At 45.5% G+C, this 20,906-nt stretch overlaps 1 protein-coding gene across 2 annotated transcripts; it reads right to left on the minus strand.

The window, feature by feature from the left end:
* Window positions 1-3,739: 3,739 nt before the first annotated feature.
* LOC147895017 (protein WALLS ARE THIN 1-like) lies at window positions 3,740-6,763 on the minus strand. Of its 2 annotated transcripts, XM_087383748.1 has the most exons (7): window positions 6,398-6,763; window positions 6,225-6,287; window positions 6,031-6,147; window positions 5,623-5,878; window positions 5,328-5,486; window positions 5,036-5,187; window positions 3,741-4,899 (listed from the first exon to the last, which is right to left on the minus strand). In XM_087383748.1, exons 1-7 carry the CDS (start codon window positions 6,634-6,636, stop codon window positions 4,710-4,712), a joined length of 1,176 nt encoding a protein of 391 aa, XP_087239874.1. In that variant the 5' UTR covers window positions 6,637-6,763; the 3' UTR covers window positions 3,741-4,709. The 2 variants fall into 2 exon arrangements, with proteins under 2 accessions (XP_087239875.1, XP_087239874.1); XM_087383749.1 differs by lacking the exon at window positions 6,225-6,287 and having other exon boundaries at window positions 3,740-4,899.
* Between the last annotated feature and the right edge of the window lie 14,143 nt (window positions 6,764-20,906).

Consider the following 20,906-nt stretch of genomic DNA (forward strand, 5'->3'; position numbering starts at 1 on the left):
ACTATTCCTTGAAGTAGCATTGATTTAACCACGGACGGAACCATCCTTTGAATGTAGATCCTATCATATCAACAAGGCTTATTGTACCAAAACTATGGAATTTTCTTTGTCCTTACTGGTTGCTACTTTGTTTAGACCTTTTCCAAAATTTTGTACTAACTTAAGACAATGATGATGTGATATATTTTTGTGAACTTCAACTAAAGGTGAGTGACCTCAAGATGCCAACGGCGTGAAATCTCTAAATCTTCCTTAATAGTGTCTAAATACCTTATTCCAATAGGCACTAGGATTTCTTTGACACTCCCATTACTTTTTCTCTCTATTATTGGGATTCCTACTTTGTAGATTTTCCATCTATCACCAACATGGGAAAAATTAGGGGCAAATTTTAGCCTAAGGGTGAATTTAAAGGCTTCTCCAAGTGGTCTAGCTACCTTTTAGAGCATCAAATTCGATCAATTTTAGACCAAGGGTGAATTTAAAGGCTTCTCCCAGTGGTCTGGGCTATCTTTTAGAGCTTCAAATTTAATCAATTTGCCCAAAAATACACATGGGCTAATTTTTAGAGCTTTAAATTTCAAAAAATTTCCCTAAAAATGGTAACAGAGCTATTATTTATAACTCCATATGGGGAAAGATTCTCCCATTGACCTACACTTTCATAAATGTGTTCACCCCTTAACTTTTACCATCCTCACCAACGTAAATACTAACTTTGTAAGCTCCTCTCTTGTTATGCTATCACTTCCTTGTAAAGTGATAGAGACCTACTTATACCTCCATGTTCTACAAATGTGAATAGCAATGAAGAGGTCATGTTTTTTACAACTAAATATGGTTGTTATACACATAATTTTCTTTGGGATCCTCAACTTCAAAAGATTGCTTCAATCTAGGTATGTCTGAGATATTTTCATATAATGGAATGTAAAAGCTTCACTACGTCCTAATGAAATCTCCAATTGCATGCTTGCTAATGATGCTAACAATGTTAACATGCTAGCCATAACTGCTAACACTTAAATAAAACCTTGGCAACAATTGGCTAGCACTTGATTGATGTATCTCTACCACTTGGTACAAGATGCATCTCTACCACTTTGGTACAGCTAGATGAAATAGCATCATGACGAAGTTAAAACAATTAAACTTGTATGTATTGTGCAAAATGTTGAGCAAATCAATAGAGCATTCATTTCTAGTAAGTTTTGTTGAATTATTGAATTCAATTGTGACGATAATGAATAAATTTCATTTAGAGACTAGACACCAAGGCTATGAGTAGAGTTCTTTTAGACCCTTTTTGGATATGATAACTCACAGCCATTGACGTGAGACATGATGTATTTGTTGTCCCATGGTACTAGAGAGATCTCAAAATGAGAGATATTCATCTTAAGGTGTCCAACATGGTCTTGCATTCAAGATAGGTCTTGTGAATACTCCTTCATTGTCCCAAGCTTAAGGACCTGTGAAAGCTTTCAAAATATATAAATTGTTGAAGGAAGCTGAGAGTTGGAATTCTACCAAGAGTTAATGCTTCTTAAGGCCTGATGACATTTTGTAGGAAATGGGAAATTTTATGCCAAGTGGCATGTGGTCGACAGAAAATGAGTGATCTCTTGAGGTCATGGGTTTGTGGGAAAAAAAAATTTGAAGAATTCGGGAATAGATTTTCCATTAAATGCGAGGACCCTTTGGGAATGTCAAACATCCGTCTTCAACCATCTGTAAATTTCTTCTTACAAGGCGTTGTCGATCGCACAAACGATGTACTTAATTGGTTGTTGTCTTGAAAAAACTTGGTAAGGCGTCAGGGTTCTAAGAGTATTGCCAATCTGGTGGCACAATTGAGCAAGGGAGGCTGGGACCTACGCATCTCTTCTCTTCTGCATTTCAGCAGAAGCATGCCTTACAACCATGCTGAATGAAGCTTGCAGCACAGATCTGTTGCGAGAGGCTGTTAATGCCTGACTAGTCGAACTTTTCCCCCAGAAAGCAGCCGATTGAAGGTTGGGTATTAGAGGCCGATCTGAATGTTTTGAGACAATTCTTATGAGGGTTAGCTAAAACTTTTATCAATAAGAATGAAAGAGCGGTTGTGAAAACTAGTAGGAATTGAAGAGCACAGGTTCGCGGCAGGGCAAGACATATTTGAGAACATTTTTTATGTGGACCTAGCGATGGATTATGCTGCATTGTAGAGGAAACCTTCATTGATGGTAGGGCTTGATTTTATGATTGGATGTTCTGGATCACACGGGATTTTGGTAAAGATTTCTCTATAAAGGGATCCACTGAGCCCTCCTTTGGCAAGGCCTTTGCTATCGTTAAAGGACAAGGTTGATAATTTGCACGCTGTTCTAGATAAGTTTTGTTATGCTTTCAGCTCAGTTTGTAGCCTTGTAAGAACTATGCAGTTTGGCTTTAGAAGTCGGAAAAATCAATGGCTAGGTAATATCCGTGAGCATGGATAAAGAGAGGTGGGATTTTCTGTCAGTTTGCGGCTCTGATGGTATTGGTCTCTTTGAACCACAGGTTGAATTGACTGAGATTATACATCTCATTGGATGGGGAAGTTGATGAGTTGGAACACCTTGGTGGTGGTGCTTCATTACATTCTCTCCACCTCCACGGTGTCTCTCTTGCATTTAGGGCCTTTGTAAATCTCATGGGTTGATAATTGAGAAGGAAAGTCCCGCATCTTCATCATTTGGTTCCTTGGGGAGTTCCAACCAAGCCCAAGGAGAATAAAGGGCCTCGAGTGGTTAGGATTTCAAACTAAAGCCCCATGGGTGAACATTATGAAGGTGTTCATTGATATGCCAAAAAGTAGTAAGACTAGCAATTGGAAAGATAATATCACGCGCTTAGGTTTCAATCTAATTAGAGGTCTTCTTGCCTGGAAAAAGATTGGGATTGCTTATAGTGGAAAGGGTAACCGGGTTTGTGAGGTGATGCTATTGTGTTGGATAATATTAGGTCAAGCAAAGCCTATGATGTTGGGTTTCCATGTGCCAATTGGATATGCTGAGAGCACGGAGATGGATAGCTGGCCAAAAACACGGGTATGTTATGCACAATAGTCCAAATGTTGAGTTGCAAAACCCTACTAATGTAGTGGTTGCCATAATTGTGGAGAGATCACTCTTGAGAATAAAGTGAACACGGGAAGAAAGGATTACTATAATAAAGAGATCGTGCAGTAAGAATAAATCAGTGCCACTTAGATTGAATGCCATTAAAAAGAATAAATCAGTGCCGCTTAGATTGAATGCCATTTAAAAGCTTATCAAATATACAATTGTTGGAATGTGGGGAAGAATAGGTGCATTGTGGCAAGAGGAGTGAGAACACAAAAGATATTGCAATGGGTGTTCTATTGATTTGAGAGGGAAATCCCTCTTTTATAAAAATAGAGAGAGGGTGTTCTAAATCAATGGCACCTCTCTTACATCAATGGAGGTAATTCCTAAATCATAGGAACTCACAATCATAGACACCACCCCATGTGGGGACCTTTGCATTACATCAACACCTGTGTCATGGTTTATGGCACTAAATGTGCCTCTCCTACACACACACACACAACCATATGACTGCTAGTGGATGCACACATGCACCTAGCAAGCCCTTGATCACACATATCCCAACAATAATGTTGTGCATGAAATTTGAAAAGGTTGTGTGGATCAATGCTGCTTAAATTGAATGCGGTCTAAAACTTAGATATGCAGTTTTGAAAAAGATGCATGAAAATTTGAAAAGGCTACCTAGATGAGAAGTTGAGATTTACAATTTGGAAGTTAAACATTGAGATAAGATGTCCATTATTGTAGCATTGAAAAAAGAATGGGTATTATGTTTGCTTTGTTTGGGGTTGCTAAGTAGCCAAAAAGGCCTGCATTCACTGGAGAAAGCAATTAAGGCTTCCCAGTCTCCTGGTAATTATATGCTTGAGGGGGGTGGAAGCCAATGGGTGTCAAGGGGAAGTACACAAGTCCTTTTGGGATCTTGAAGTTAGCTTGAGGTGAATATTGAAGGTTTAGGCATTTTTTGTACTCTTAGTTGCCTTTTGGCCTATAATAAGTTGAGAGCCTTACATACATGCAATTCATACTCATAAGATTCTGATAGCAACATCAATTGGACTGCATGATGGCAGGCCTGGAAACATATTGCCACCACACAGGGGCGGGCGTTCTTTTCTCTATTTTCATCTAACTTAAATATCTTGATACAACACCATTGTGTAAGGGTTGTACCCACATTGTACTATATAGCTAGCTATTTGTAACTAGGAGTGCCCACCCCTAGTGCTGCTGTAAAGGGTTGGTTTGTACTAATTGAGATCGAAGCTTGCTGCCCACATCTTTAAAAAGTGCCATGATTACTGTTTGGCGCCTGAAAAACTCTTCCTATAACGAAGAGGTTTTGAGTTCTTTATGGGTACAGACCTGGTGTTGCTGCAGATGCTGTTTGAAGATTGAGATTGCTTGACGAGATTAACGTGCACAAACAACCACCCCTCAATACGTGGGCAGTTGTCACAATCTCAAATGTCAAACAGTGCAGAGCATTCGTCCCTCTCTTTTTTGCAGGGGCATCCCCTGTACCTTTGAGTGAGAAATTCAGCACGTGAAGTAACTGCCCACTTGATGTCTACTCTACAGGGCAGACTGCAACATAGTTTGCAGACCACCAGTTCAAGGCTCATTGGAGGAGCTGACTAAAGATGCCCCGTCAAGCAGAGGCTCTGTCAGCATGGCATCATGAGTTTCAAGCAAAACATGCTCATTAGCAGTAACTACTTTCATCACCTCCACTTTTTCTTCCCTCGATTTCCCCCAAACAACAAGGTAAAGTCCGACTATTATAAGAAGTCCCCCCAGCACGCTGCACAGATAGGGATCCAGCAAATTAGAAACTCTTACAGTAAGGCAAAGCATTTCGGCGAAGCCCAGACGTTGCTCATCAGGAGGAAATCCAAGGATCCTTAGATGAGCGATTGAGAAAAAGATGAGGTACTGACCTTCCCAAATAGAATGTCTCGTGTAAAAAAATGGAAGACAGTATGGCTACAAGGACTGTTTGCAGTGGTTGGTATGCAGCAACAAGCACAGGCCCCCCTCGATGAGCACACCATCCCTGCAGTGTCATTGCCAACCCAGAAGCTACAATTCCCTGCACGATACCAGATGTATTGAAAATAATGCAATACGATAACAAAAGGCGCAACTGAAGCGGATTTATACTGCCAACAACATGACTCAGTTGTCTTCTCTCCAATTCCCCTGTCAATGAGCTAGACTCTCGTCACATACCCCATACAACACAGCTGGCACATCAGAGTAGAACGTTGATGCCCAGGTGTCAAGGTTTCTCTCCATGCAGACTGCAATAGCAACAAGTTGAAGGGTTCCAAATGCGTATGTGAATGCTGTTGCAGATATTTGGGCGGGATAATCCCTCAGAACAGGAGTCTGCATCCAGTAAACGTGTCCAGTCGAGGTAACCAAATGAACTAGGAGCAAGACTCGAGGGAACATGGCATAGATGGAGCAAGTGGGCATACAATTTTGAAAGAAACAACAGTAAACCAAACTTAGCATCGATTACCTGTAAGATGAACCATATGGCCCAGGTTGCAGAGTTCCCAAGAAGACAAATAGCTCCCAACTGCCAGGATACAAAGGAGGATGGATCCATTTTGAGACCATGCTCTGAACCCAAAACGTTAAGAAACCCTGAACCTTGAACCGTCACAACTGAGGGACCTTTATACAAGGCAATAACGGTGGCTCCTCCCACACAAATGAAGATTCCCAGAGCTTTTGCTTGACCCTCTCTTCTGTTCATTCGAATCTTCTCGATGCTGGAAGGATACAGAAGAGTCTTCAAAATGAAACCAAAACCCAAAACACAAGACGACCCAATCATAGTATATAAACCTCATCTTAGATTAGATATAAGAAGCGTCCTAATGAACGATGTCACGATAGCAGGGCCCCAATATCACTGACTGACCCAAGTGCAGCAGCCAAGCCGAACGTTAACGCAGGAGTCAAATTTTGCACGGTAGCGGCAAATGTTGCCGAGGTGTAGTAGAGGCCTGCAAGGAAAAGAGTCTGGTTGATGCAAACTCTGCACAGAATCGCTTCGAGGAGTTAAAAACGAGCATCCCGCCTTAAAAATTGCATGAACGTCTGCAATCTACTCACCCGATCAGGCCGCAGAAAAAGAATTGAGCTAGTTTAAGGATCCTCAGCGAAGGACGTTTTCCCCTGCGAAACGCAGGAAACAAACAAAAGATTCGGCTGAGCAGCGAGATGACCCACGTGAAGACAATATGAAGAATCGGAGAAAAAAAGAGCGAGAGAGAGACAGCTCTCACCTTTCGCAAAAGTAGGCAAAGGGGAGTACGATGAGGGTTGCCATTGCGTTCCTGTACACGGGAAAAACGTATCGGCTGACGCCGTCGGAGAGGGCGGCGCTGGCGAGGACCTGGAAGCCGGCATAGAGGATCTGGACAGAGGCAGAGGCGAGGTGAACTCGGACGCTGGAGAAGAGGGAGGAACGCTTGGAAGCGATGGTAGAGAGGAATTGGCAAGGGAAAGGGAAGCTGGAGTCCATGGAGGAGGACCGAGGAGGGGGGAGAGACAAGATGGAGGTCTCTAACAACAAGGGCGAGAAGCCGAAGCCATCGCCATTGCCATCGTCATCGCCATAACTCCCAAGCTTCAAAGCTTGAAAGCTTCAACGTTTTCTTCCCCACGATTAGTCTGTGGGAGAGTAAACGTGAGAGAAGAGACATGTGTCTCATTCTCGTGCACTCCACGTCACTTTCTCACTGGCGTCCTGCCGCCGATCCGCCACCTGGACCATCTATACGCTGCCACCTGGAATCCTACAGTCCAGTCAGTTCTTGTCCTTTACAGCATGGACCATGGTTTCATTGAAGCTCTTATTAGACTCGGGAGATTGCAGGCCCCCGGGGGGCAGTGCTAGAAAAAACCTTTTTCCCAACCAGTCACTTTACTCACCATCTCCCATGTCATGCCCGTTTTTCCTGTCTCAACACGTACACATTTGTCGGTTTTTTACACTACACTATTCAAAATCTCGATCGCGATTCTCACGACAACGTAGAATTTTACCCCGCTTTTTTCAATTTAAGTTGGGGCAGAATGCTCCATCCCATACACAACTGGCAAACTCTCCATGGCAGATGAAACCAAGCAACCAACAAGTACCGTCACTCTGATTGCAATCGATACTTTCCATTGTGCCCCTCGGAACCTTCTCTTAGTGTATTTCACACTGGTTGAAATTGAGAAAAACCAACTAAGATTGCAGAAGTTTTCAAAAACAAAATAGTGCTACATCACCTGCATGGCCAGCTGCCACTTGTAGGGTGTCTCTAATGGCATGATTGCAAGTCTCTAAGTGTTTGTAAACCCAAGGAGCCAACGACCATGGAGCCATTGTTCTTTGTCCTACTATGTAACACTAAATGCAATATTGAGGGTTTTGGTGGCATATGTTGATGAAATTTTGACATCTACTTCCTCTTATTGTCCCACACCTTTTTCCTTTTGTGAGCATAAAACTAGATTAACTGAACTTTGAAGCTCCTCTTGTGGTTCTGTGTTGTCCCCTCTAAGTCATAGCCTTCGGCTAACCCCAAGTTTTGAGGTCTTGTCAAAGAATCCCCCTCTGCTTTAGCAATACCAGCCAAGCACCCAAATGACCCCAGGCACTCATCATTGTCCATCACCTTCACAAAGTTCTCTTACAAACAAAGGAAGGTGATTGTAGATTATATGTTGTTTTGATACATAGGAAATTGGGCATTAGAAATACATAAAAATAATATTGTTTGCTTTAAAAGAATACATTCACAAAAACAAGATATTGTTCTTACCATGTAGTGAGTGATGTTACGTGTTGTCCAAGCCTTTTTCATTGCCTTTCCAAAACTCTTTTACCGAGCTTTTACCGCTTCTTCAAAAGCATGCTTCTTATTGAAAAACACCTTGCCTTACCGGCTTCCAATTTCAAGCTACAATTGACATGCTAGCCAAAAAGATGCCTTTTGCTTGACACCTTGCCTAAAGAAAAGTCTATCCTCCCAATATCAAGCCACTATCAGCATACTACCCTCTTAATTTGCACTACTTGAATCCATCTACTCTTTTGCAATGCTTATTTTATGAAAATGATGGGCATTATATAAGCATTGAAAAAACTTCTAGAAGTAAACCTCGATATAATTCACGTGTTAAAATGAACTCTCCTTTAGGCTAGCAAAAATTACCCTACCTCACGTTCGTATGGTGTGAGTTTGCATAGTATATAGCATGGACATTAGTGTTTAGCATTCAAAGATGATGCAATAAGGTTGGAAACATGGCTTTTTTTTATAATGAGTATGTTTGAAGTAGGGTGAGTTGACAATGAAGGGGCTTCAAAACATGGGCATAAAAATATTTGCAAAAAATATTGAATTTTTAAAGGGTCAGCTAAGTGAAATAGCACACCATAATGAATCTTGAACCAATGAAAACAACATTTGCCAAAGCCAAATAGATTGGATCACAATCTAATTCAAGATGCATATAACATAACAAATGTTTGTGCATCCCCATTCATGCAACTCATTACTATTTGATTGTCTAATAATACATGGGTGCCATGTCTTCTATGTTTTCTATATCAAAGACTAGATGCCCCACATATAGGAACAATAAATGATCCAAGGAGCTTAAAACTATCAACATCCTAGGGAGGTTATACTATTGGGTCATGAGTAAAGAAGAAGCATTGAGAGTGCTTGCTTCCATATCATCTTCTGTGACATTTTTCATCTCTTTCTCAACCTCCATATCTTAAACACCTCTTGCTTCCTTGGCAGAACTTGTATTACACACGACCCTCTGATGTCCAAGCAATCCAATTGGGAAATTACGTTGTCCTAGGATGATTAGTAATTTGAAATTTTACTATCTGAACTATCCAATAGGAATGCTCTTACAGTTCTTTAAGGAAAAAAGTAAAAAATTGCTTTTACAATTCTTGTAGCGAGAATACAATAGCACCAAAATGTACGTATTTACAATATATGTATATGTTGCTAAGTGCATGATAGTATCCAGATGAGACTGCAAAACGCCGTCAGAGTCAACAAGCTGCCTGACACTCTCTCTACTATGTCTGGGTCTAAGTGCAGAGAAAAAATGTTTATTGACTCTCCCTCCCATCTGTATCCAAAAGGACTCCCATGCATGAAAGGCATACTCTGAATGTCTGCAATTGAGCCCTCTACAGCAAGGCGCTCCTATATCCAAGCATATGAAGGCCATATCTACTCCTCCCTCTGCAAGACTGCCAACTGTCGGCGGATACCAATCTCCCACCTGAGTATCTCACCTCGCCGAGCACTTGCGATAGAGTGATAAAAGTCGCTGATACTGGCAAGTGCTGTGGCCACATGTGAGGGATCGGCCACCCCCCCTACAAGTGAGAAGCCCAAATCTCCAAGACTGCCTTTGTGAGAGTCTCATCTATGTATAAGGCATCGGGGATCCTGATGTTGTGAGACCGTCCTCTCAGATGGGGCTCTAAAACAGACAAAACTATCGAAATATGGTCGGAGGTGGAGACACCAGGTGCAATGCAAACTGTCTCCCCTCTATCAAGAGCCCAGTCATCCACATAGAATCTATCAATCCGAGCATGGATAGGCATCTGCACCCTACGGTTTCGACCACGAAAACAAAAGTGACTGAGACTAAATATGAAATGCATCATCTAACCAAACATCTCTGCCACTGATCTGAACAAGAAGGCATCCCAAGCTGCTCTCTCGAGGGATGAATACCACCTTCTTTGCCCCCTTGCTTATCAGATGGTGCCTCAACCATGTTGAAGTCACCTCCAATAATCCATGAATCAGCAATGTCAGCCCAAAAGAGCAACTCTTTCCAAAAAAGAACACGGTCCCCTCTGTTGTTCGAAGCGTAGAGGTTGAGGAAACCAACCTTACGTCCGTCAATCAAAAGTAAAATCCACTGGGCCCTGGAGGGGGTGATGGTATCGTGTCCAATGACCAGAGGGAGAATAGAATCTGAAACTGATATGCATGTACCTCCTCTAGTTCCCAAGGCAGGAAGCCAAAAAGTCTGGCTTGAAAGCAGCTTACCTAAGTTGGAGCAATCTCTGGTATCCAGTTTGTGTTCCTGAAGAAAAGAAATGTAAGGTCATCCCATGATTTGGTTGAGTCAATGGGAAAAAAATGTGTTCTTTCTCGTAGTTGATTTCTCTTGCACACAACTTTAACCATTTGAAATTCAATATGAGCATGAACACTGGAAAACTCACTTTTGTGATTCTTTTATTATTCCAATGTAATCTAGCTCATTGGCTATTATTTGGGTATTTCTTGGACTAGCTTGACACTTTGCCATGACTCCATGATCAAACCTTTTGGCTTGTGCATCAAGATTCTCTACATGCAAGTGATGCCCATGTGACCACATCAGGTTGAATGCAATATACCAAACATAAAAACCAAAATCATAAAAGTAGCATTGAAATGGTCAATGATATTTTAAGCTTCTCATCGTGAGAACCATAAAATCAGGAGATTGTTACATGAAGATCACAACCCTTGACAATTTCTCATTCCCTGTTGCTCATTGTTTTTTCCCTAGTGCTCCCTTTGTAATTTCTCATTCCTTGCTACTCACGATTTGTTCCCTCTAATATGCTCTATAATTGCATCTTGAAGCTGTAGTTTTGCATTTGTCTAGTGAGCTCCTTTGGATACTATAAGTTCATCTAAAAGATCTTATATCTCCCTCTCATTTCTTTTTGTCTCTCGTTTCTTTTATGTCTCAAACTCGCTCAACTTCGATTGGTCTGCAAGTCTTGGAATTCTCTGCTCCGCACCCTCCCATGACCGCCAATTGTCATGGCCAAGAAACTTCCCCATCACTTTGCCGGAGAGCTCATTGCCTTTTGCCCCTCGCTCTGCCTCTCGTTTCCTCTCCCCAGCCTCTCCTCCTCCTCTGCCATTTCCTCTATCCTCGGCCCTACCTGCTCCCGTGTTGCCCAAGACAACAAACTGGTCGGAGAATGCCCTACCAATCTAGATGAGGAGATTTCAGCCATTTCGGGGATTCAAATGGATAGAAGTAGAGGCAAATCTAGCAGCAGCCTAGCAAGACTCGAAAGCTAAAGGATAAAGGGCGTGAGGGGACGATGAGGGAATCAGAGAGGAGGGAGGAGAAGGGGGGGGAGAATTGGCTGAGCTGGGTCTGGTTGTCTGTTGTGGTGGTGCTGCAGTCGAGGAAGAAGCTGCGTGTTAGCATTCAATGGCACACACCACCAACCACTAACATTCAATGGCACATACCACTAGCCAATAGACAAATTGTTTGTTCTTTTGAAATTAAACAATTGCTAATTTCTGCTTTGCAAACAAGATGAACGTGGTTCAGTTGGCCTACCGTGTGCCATTTAATTGGCTGGAATTGTGTTTTTTTTGTCGGACATTAGGTTTAGTTGTTAGTTGTGTGCTTAGTTCAAAGAATAGAAAATGAGAGAGTGGCCTTACCAATACACAAAATATGTTCCGTGTGAAGTGTTGTTTGTGGCTAAGCTTTTCCATACGTGGTAGTACTTCCATAAATCATAGTGGGGAGTGTTATTTGTTGTTCCATGTTGATGGCTTGCATGTATTGGAGGAGGCTTTGCTTGTTTTGACTATTCACCTTGTAGTCAATACTGTTAAAATCTCCCACAATGTATGTTTCTTGTTTTGGATGGATGTTAGCTTGTGTTTCCTGTAGGATTGTTTTGACTGTTTCTGTTTTCCCTTTTGGTGCCTTGTACAATGGCTATTGTGCTGTCTTTTGGCAAGTCTAGAATTGTTAGCAAGCAGTTGCAATTGTCTTTGACATATGTGGCCAACAAGCCAGAGCCTTGGGTAGTTGCGACATGCCAGAATCCTGGCAGTCTAATGTTTGTGCTCTCTTTTGCGTGAGTTTCTTGGAGGTAGAGTATTGTTGCACTTGCTATGGCTTGGCTTTGCACAATGTCGGATGTTTTGTTTGTGCTCTCGAGGTTTCCACGTTCAAAAGTGTAGAGCCTTTCTTTTTGTAGGTGTTGGATCTCTTGGAGTACTGTTTTATCTACCTTGTGTGTTTTGTTTCAATTTTTTCCAGTAGGTACAACCTGTAGAGGTCACACACTCATTATAGTGTTGTGTTAACAAGCCCGTTCGATCTGATTTTGGTTGGGTCAAATGCGACAGAGTCCATCATGAGCCCTTGCAAGCGGTGGATTGTTTTGGCTGCTGCTATTGCTGGCTATACTGAGAACTGTGTCTTTGTTGCTGTGTTTAGGTGGTTGTTCCCTATCCGGAGTTCTTTTGTTATTTTCTTGATGAAGGTCCAATCAACCATGGTTTGCTCTGTGTGTATGTGCTTGTTTCTTGCACGTGTTTGCTCTCCTATTTTCTTGTCCCCAAACTGGACCCACAAAGTTGTGCAATGCCCTTGTGTGTGCGAGCCTTTGAATGTTCCCTCCACACGATTGACTATCCCATCGTCATTGACTCTCTAGATTCCCCGAGCATATCTCCACAATCATGCCTTCTTTAAGTTTCAGCTCACCGTGGAGACCAGCTGTTGTTTTTGGGTCTATTGGGATGTTTATTTTTTTGCTGCATGTCTTGTGTTTATGGTCAATAGCCTTGAAGATTTCGGGCCTTGTTTGTAGGGTTTGGAACATGTACTCATTGTGGATGTCCTTGGCTGCGTTTGTGTAGAATAGGTGGGGGACCATGTGTTTTTTCCGGATAGGCCTTACGTAACTCTTGTTCACAAATGTAATGTCATCGATTGTCTGCTTACCGACACAGATCCTATTTAGGATCTCGAGGAATGGGCCCTCTTGTTGGTGCATGGGCTGGTGCAGCTCGTAGTATTGCATTTTAGTTGTCCAGCAAGATCCGACCACAGACATCCCCCTTGATTGTTGTGAGAATATCCATGCATCCTTTATTGGGCTTGCCTGGCAAAGGTCGCCAGAGAAAATGATGTCTACTTCGCCAAATGGCTCATCGTGGTTATGCTTTATTTCTCGCATTCGCATGTCCGTTGCCACAAACGTGTTTAGTCCCATGAGCGAGACCTCGTCGATGACCACTACTTCCACATTTTTGTATAGTGTGGATAGGTGTTGTAGCTTGTCCCCACCCAGGGTTATGTACAAATTGGTCAATAGTGGTAGATGTAGTGCCACGTGGATGGTGTTTCCTCTGATTCCCCTTGCCCCTTTTCCTATGTAGGAAAGTAGCAAGGCCTTGCAAGCTCTAGGTTGTTTTTGTCCTTGTGGATGTAAAGGTTGTAGTGCTTGAACAGTGAGCATCAAAGTGAATGTTTTTCTGAAACCTGCATTTCCTGTTAAGAACAATTTGATCTTTCGCTTGGGGAAGTTCCATTTTTTCAGCATGATATCGTCTAGTATGGCTCGTTGCTTCGTGTTTGTTTGACAGAGCACGTGGTAGTATTGCGCATTGGGGAGGACATGGGTTGGGCTTTGCATAACGAGAATTCCACCTTTTTTAACCTATTTTTCCCTTACTTCATTTTGGATATCAAACCCGTCCGATTTGTTTGATGCACCACTTTGTTGGGTCGTTGATGTTCTCTCGCTTGCTGCACTGCATGAGGTTTTTGTTGATGCAGTCATTTTGTTGAACATTTCCTTGTTGGCACTGATTCTCACGATGTTTGTAGTGCACATGTCATGCCATGTTTCGTATGTTTCGCCAAGGCAATGCTCTGTACTCAAGAATGGAAAGTATAGCAGGCACTTCTCTCAAAAGTTTTCTTCTAGCTTGCTGTGCTTGCTATAATTGTAGCATATTACTCTGGGGTTTTTCATTGCCTTTGTGACTCCTTGCTTTATCGAGTAGTTGCTGGTAAAGCTAGCGAGGCAAATGCTAGACAAGTTTCTCCCTCGCCTAATGTAGTTCAAAATGATGTCTGGAAAGAAGATGTTAGTGCTTGTTGGGTCCATTCTTTGCAGGTTTGCTTTCCTTTTCAATAGTAATGTACGACCTCCTCTGACTTTCTTGTGTTAATGTAAACGAATTCTCTTGTAGCTGTAGAAAGGGGTAGGGACAGGCAAAGGCAAACTGCTTGTTGTGTGCTAATGTGTTGGGTGTTAAGTATCGCATTCCTGACATTTCTTAGCCTTTTCGGTCCTCATGTTTGAATGCTCTTTGTGATTGCTGCTTTCACAGCTTCATGTGTCTCCTTATCAATTTTGGCCATGTATGAAGTACAGTACGAGGCTGCTCCGGGGGGATTTAGGATGAACTGGATGTTTATGCTTGCCTCCCAAAGCGTTGTCAATGTCTTGTTGAAATTGTTTGTGTATATGTCCTTGGGTTCCCTTTTTAGGAAGACTGTAGGTTGGTGAATGCTTGAGCGTAGGGCTGTTACGTACTCTTGCTCCAACATACCTGTTTTCTCGAGAAATGTTTGCGAATCCAAAGACGTGTGTTCTTGCAAAAGCATATTTGATATTGTCTTGTAATGTTTCTTGGCATCTGTTCACTCTAACCTATCTTGCACTGGGTGTAGAATTTGCGTGATCCTCATGGGCGGGCGTGGGAAATTGAACCTGCATCGACGATTCTTCTTGGCACATGTCATCCTATGTTAATGTGTTTGAATGTCTCTTAGTGGTTTTGGTAGGCTCGAGCTATCTACCGATATGTGTTGGTCTATGAATGTGATAATGTCATCATCACTGTTCTTTCCCAAAGGGGGCGTTGTCGAACCATAGCAAGCCATGGTCATGTTGGCTTCCCCTGTTTTGGAACTCCGTCATCATAAAAAAGAAGTCCTTCATGAGCCCCAGTATTGTTTGGTCTTGATGAATCAAAGTCTTGAGTGCTTGGAATTTGTGGACGTAGTATCGAGCTGTGGTGACCGGGTCGGATCATTTGTTGGAGCCTTGCAATGTGGTTTTGGTTCCTCAGGAAAACTACTTTGTCGCTTAGTTTCTCCACGCATGTTATTAACGGGGCCCATCTTCTCTCTGCTACAGATAGTGTCACAAAAAAGGAGGACCAAGTTGGTGCAGCATTGCAAAGACGTTTTGATTGAGTTTGTGCTTGTAGTCTACAGACGTTCGTAGACATTTGAAATCCTTGTAGCCTATATCAGATTGTAGAAGGCGCTTAATGTTTGTGTCCACTATTGCCACCCCCGCTTGAAGCCTCATTCCTTGTAGTTGCCCCTTACGTAGCTAGACCCAACAAGCGGATAGCACTTGGCGAACCAAAATTTTCATGGTTTGGAAGAAAAGGTTCTCAATGCAAAGTGCAAATTGGCTGTCTTTGTGCTTAAGCTCCCACCTCGCCATGTCTTGGTAAGTCATGCATCTGGTGGTTTCGTATGCACGCTTGTGGCCATAAAACAATGTCTGGAATGCAAGTTCTTTGCAATGCGTGTCAAAGAAAAGACTGAGAGGCTTGAAACCCTCTGATGGTGCCACGACAATAGTTTTATCATGGAAGTCCACTACCTATTGTGATGTGTATATCCCATGCACAAATGTGTTTGTCTCTAACTCATTTTTATTGGATTTTTCCTCGTCCACTGTGGGCTCTGCATCCGTGGCTGCATTTGGTGCTTGGATGCTTTGCATGTGCTCCAACTAGGTTTGATCAATCTTCACGTTGTTTTTGCAATGGTACAGGGGGTGTCCAGCAACTCCTGCAGTGCGCGCATTGTCTTGGTTAGATGCACAAGGCCTCTGTTGTAGTTGTGATTGTACTGTAGCCATCGTTTGATTGCCACAATGATAGAAGCGCTATCGTCAATGAACCGTGGTAGAACTTTCTGAGCTTTGTCAGTGTCTATAAAGACGTTCACCACATTGCCATGAAGGCCTAATTGGCCTTTGTATGTTAGCTCCCAGATCTGTGCAAAAGGAATTCTGATTGAGACCAGGCGCTGCTCTAATTTGTTCAAGCTTGCTGGGTGTGTGTTGTCTTTGCGGTGGCAAATGCCATTCTCGAATAGGAGAATATGGGAACCAAGTGTTGCGTCTTATCCATCTATGGCAAAGCGAACACAAAGACTGTGTGGAGCACTCAATGCTTGAAACCCAAAGCATGTGCATGTTGAGGAACTCGCTGTCGCTACTGGACAGTGCACCAGCTTTTGCTTGAACGAAACGCAGCCACAACAACAACAAGGGTAGCTAGGCATGTCCTCAATTTTCCTATAATAATATTTCTGGGCTTCGGTGATGTTGGGCCGTGTTGTTGGTTGGGGCTATCTTTTTCTTTTCAGTGGGATTGCGCGCACCAGTTTAATGTTTTGATTGTGCTGGCCTGGTTGCTCACATGTGTTTACATGTTTGTTTGTTGAGAACGACATTGTTTTTTTGTGAGCTAACCACATCCTATAATTAGTTTTCCCACAAATGTTTTTTGTGTTGTATGGTGTGGCGGGATGTTGTTCCCTGAACAGTGTAGCCAAAGCATTTGCTGGCGCATTCAGGTTCTCTGCAACAACCTTTGCTAGTTCGCCACATCTTCGTTTGCCCATTGTGTGTAGTAACGCCTTGCGGTTGCCGGGGCTATTGGCATAAATGCTTGGATAGGTCTAGCAAAAGGACGTGCTTGGGGAACTGAATCCTTTGTAAGCTCCTGCGAACTCCCTCCCCTCCCTCGCTCCCGTCTACCCCCCCTCGCGCTGCGCGGCCCTCCCCTCCCCCTCCTCCCTCACCGTCACCTCCCGCCGTGGCCCTCCGCCCCCCTCTCCTCCCCCTCCGCCCGTCGCTCCCCCCCGCTCCGCTCCTCCCCTCTCCACTCTCCGCTCCCGCCCCGCTTCCCCGCCCCCCCGCTCCGCTCCTCCCCTCTCCACTCTCAGCTCTCCCCCCCACCTCCCCCCCCTCGCATTGCGCTACCACACCCCGCCCCCTCTAGCCCCCCTCGTTGCAATGCAATGCTGCCCCCCCCTTCTCCCCCTCCTCCTCGCCTCTCTTCCCCACCCCCTCTCGTGTGGCGCTGCCACACCTTCCCCTTCCCTCTTCCTCTCACCCTCCCTGCACTGCGCTGCCCCCCCCTTCTCCTCCTCCTTCCCTCCACCATCCGCCCCCTCGTCACCACCTCTCCCCCCTGCTTCCCCGTACCTCTCCATCTCTCCCTCTTCCCTCCCCCGCCTCCGTACCACTCCCCCCATCCTTCGTCTCTTCCGCTTCCTTCTCTTTCCCCCCGAATTTGGACCGTTCGCAGTTTGTCAGTGCAGTATGGTGGCCACGAGCCTGAAACCGGTGGCCCAGACGGACCCCCCCCTCCACCAGCCTACCGCGTAACACTGATAGAGCACCAGGTCTCCTTGGTGAAGCAGGCTGCCACGGACTTCTCCTAGACATCCGTTTATGGGAGAGTCATTGGCTACTCCCCTTCACGAGGAGACATCAGGGACTAGTTGCAATCCACCCTCTACCTTGAGGACAGCCACATTGAGGAGGTTGCACTCATGGGACGTGGTATCTTCTGGCTCAAGCTCTCCTCAGCACAGGCTGCGAGCGATATGGTTAGGCGATCCCCTAATTCTGTGGGTGGGAAGATCATCCTTATGGTCCCATGGTATAGGGGTTTCAGTGTACCGGACTTCGATGCCCGCTTTTGCATTCCTCGCCATCCAGTTACCCTCATCTTCCTAGGCCTCACAACTGAGCTTCGCCCGATCATCAAGGACCTGGGGGCACACTTTGGATGGCCTATGCAGGACACCTACATTGATGTGACGGTAGCCCAAGGGGTGCCATGTGTCAAAGTGGCAGTCCTAGATCCGCAAAGTATCCCCTCGAAGTTCGAGATCAAGACGGACACAGGTGTGGTGACGCAGTGCATTTTGGTCACTGGTCGCCCAAATCAGTGTCTGAGATGCCATGGCTTCAGGCACCAGGCGCGCTCTTGCCCTCGCTTCACGGGTACAAAACCTCAGAAGACCCCCATCCAGGCAACTCAGGATCCCCCCCACCAAGCAGCTTCACCCCCTCCCGAAGGGGAAGGCTAGACTGAGGTCAAAAGAAAACGGAAAGGAAACAAAGCAGGACCAAAAAAGCCTTCCCATCTACAGCAAGAGCCCCCCCTGTGGTCCCTACTCATCAGCAGCCCGGTAAGGGGAAGGAGAAGATCAGCTAGCCCCCCCCTCATCCTTCACCCCGCCCTCCTTCCCCTCCCCCCTCCTCCTTGGTCCCCCGACCTCCAACCCCTCTAGGATCCCCCCCAACACCGGTGGTTTCCGCTCCCCTCTCTTCCTCGAGCATGATTCAGAGGGAACCCCCCTCTCCGCTTGAGCCCCCTGTAGCCCTGAAGCCAGCACAGACCTCCCCTGCACCTATCCCTCCTGGCCCGGCGGAGGGGAGAGGCCCTTCCCTGCAAAAGGCCAACACCCCTCTCTTTGGTTCAGACTCCTCATCCTCGTCCCCACACCCAAGGGCTGCCCCTAGAGCTCTACCTTTGGAGTTTTACCGAGCAGGATCTTGGGATTATCTAGATGCAGCGGGTATTGGCTCCTTCCTTGCATGCCTAGACATCAGCATCTTCTTCCTCTGCAAGGGGGCGGAGGGTAAGGTGTCCATCCTTGTCCCCCATGATGGTCCTAGCTATTCCTTCACTATCACCAGTGACGGGAATGAGCAATGAACGAATAAAAATGTTTGGGAGATGATACGAGATCAGTCCCAGGAGTAGGTGTAGGACTGGATCGGTAGCATAGCAGTGGAGCTTCTTCAGCAGTAGTGGAAGGAGGGTGACATTCGTATGAGATGGCGCCACAGCACCAAACGTTTCCGCCTCTTGGTCATTATTCGGTTGCCTTTGGAGTGGGTCTACGCGGAAGGGCTCCACCCATGGAGGACCTCAGAGGTAGCGAGCTTCTACAGTATTTACCTGGCAAAGGCGTCGAGCTGGTTAGAGAGAGCCTACCACCATGGGATCTCTCCCCTCTGTTGAAGGTTTTAGAGGATGGGTCCGATGATCTGGCCTCTCCTTTGAAACCCTCACAGAAGCGCCTTCGTCTACACACTGGACATCCTCTGACCACCTTGACATCGACCGCAAGCAGACAGCTGTTTGTGGCCCACCTTCCCTCCTCATGAGTATACGCATTATCTCTTGGAACGTCAATGGGTTCCACTCATCAGGAACCTGTGACCCCAGGAAGATGGTGCTCAGACAGGAGCTCCAGCCAACCTTGGTGGGAAGTGTAGATGTGCTCCTACTGCAGGAACACAAGCTTTCGGCCTCTTAGACTAGTATTTGTGGGAAGGTCCTCACAGGACGCTCCCACCCCGCTCCTACACCTACTAGAAACCTTCGATTGGTGAGTAGGGGAGGAGCGGGGGTGTCTGTACCTCCATCAACGCTTCTCTAGTTTAGCTTGTGTGTGGTTTTGGCACATTGATTCCAGGACATGCGCTTTGGATGGGCTTGAATATTGAGGGATTCCGTATCGGCATCCTTAATATCTATGCCCTGACCAATCTCAGACGGAGAGCCGCTTTTTGGAGATCCTTGACAGACTTGTTGCCAGAGATGGATTCTTGGATTGTAGGAGGGGACTTCAACAACCTTGAGACCCTAGAGGATCAGCAGGGATGGGGCCCAGAGTTCCTCGGTATAGCTCAGGCAGAGCAAGCAGATTGGGACTCCTTCCTATTCGCAGTGGGAGGTCGGGACAGCTGGAGGGAGCCTTCCTTTTGCGGATGGATAGGGAGTCTGGACTTCTCTTGGGGTTACAGGAGGGAGGGAGGCAAACTTCTGGAGCGGCTGGACCGTTTCTATGTCAGCGATTGGGTGCTTAGCAGAGGTGGAGAGTCAGGAGTGATTCTAGGGATGACACTCTCAGACCATGTCCCAGTCATTCTAGTCCTGGACTCAACCTCTCACTCCTCACCTCCACGCTCATGCCGGATCCCAGACTCCATCTACTCCAGAGCAGCGGTTCGCAGTAGGATAGTGGACCTCTAGGAGCAGGATTGGGACCCCACGGGGGATATGGCAGCACAGGTAGCTCAGGCACTTGCTAAGTCTAGCCTCATCTATCAGCAGGAGGCGATTTAGGTCAGGTAGCAGTGTTGGGCGAAGGAGAGGGGTCTCAGATGAGATCCCGCCTCGATTTAGTGGATGCAGTAGTCTTCTCCAGGCTCTAAGGAGCTCAGGCAGCTGGAGGTTAGGGCCCGAGCCATGCTAGAGGAGATCACCCAACGACACTCAGAGTTCTCATTTCATGCTTCCAAGTCCTTTTGGGCTAGGAAAGGTGACAGGATGTGCAGAGAGTTCTTCATGACTCATGGTCAGAGGTCAGAAGGGGAACAGCTCCGATCGCTTAGAGCGCAGGATGGTAGTGTCAGGACAGATCCAGACGAGGTCCGGGACTTGGCGACAGATTTCTACAGTTAACTGTTCCAGCAGGAGCCCCCAGACCCTCGTGGCCACCTATGCAGGGAGGAGGTGTGGAGGTCTACACTGCAGCTTGTGCAACCTAGCATGAGTGATTCCCTTCTCGCCCCATTCACTGTGGCAGAGATGCAGGATGCGGTGAGCGCTATTGATGGGCAGAAATGCCCAGGTGAGGATGGCCTCTCTAGAGCTTTCTTCACCACCTTTTGGGAGCAGATCCACTGTCCCTTGCTCGCAGCCTTCCAGCATATCTTCTCCAGCGGACAGATGCTAGAGAGCCTTGTGACAGGCTTGATATGCCTCATCCCCAAAGGGGGGGACCATCAGGAGATCAGACAGTGGCACCCTATCACCCTCCTCCTGACTGCCTACAAAATCCTTGCCAAGATGATCAATA

This window comes from Dipteris shenzhenensis, chromosome 13 (genome assembly GCF_047967505.1).
Source record: "Dipteris shenzhenensis isolate YYH24624 ecotype China chromosome 13, Dip_SZ_1.0, whole genome shotgun sequence".
Lineage (NCBI taxonomy): Eukaryota > Viridiplantae > Streptophyta > Polypodiopsida > Gleicheniales > Dipteridaceae > Dipteris > Dipteris shenzhenensis.

Bases quoted from the DNA above. Each gene is read 5' to 3' on its own strand.
- LOC147895017 (XM_087383748.1), bottom strand. From the start codon at position 6,636: ATGGACTCCAGCTTCCCTTTCCCTTGCCAATTCCTCTCTACCATCGCT. The intron at 5,879-6,030 runs GTCAGTCAGTGA...GTATCCTTCCAG, and splicing joins GGCTTGGCTGCTGCACTTGG to CATCGAGAAGATTCGAATGA. The intron at 5,188-5,327 runs GTATGTGACGAG...GGTATCGTGCAG, and splicing joins TGCCAGCTGTGTTGTATGGG to GGAATTGTAGCTTCTGGGTT.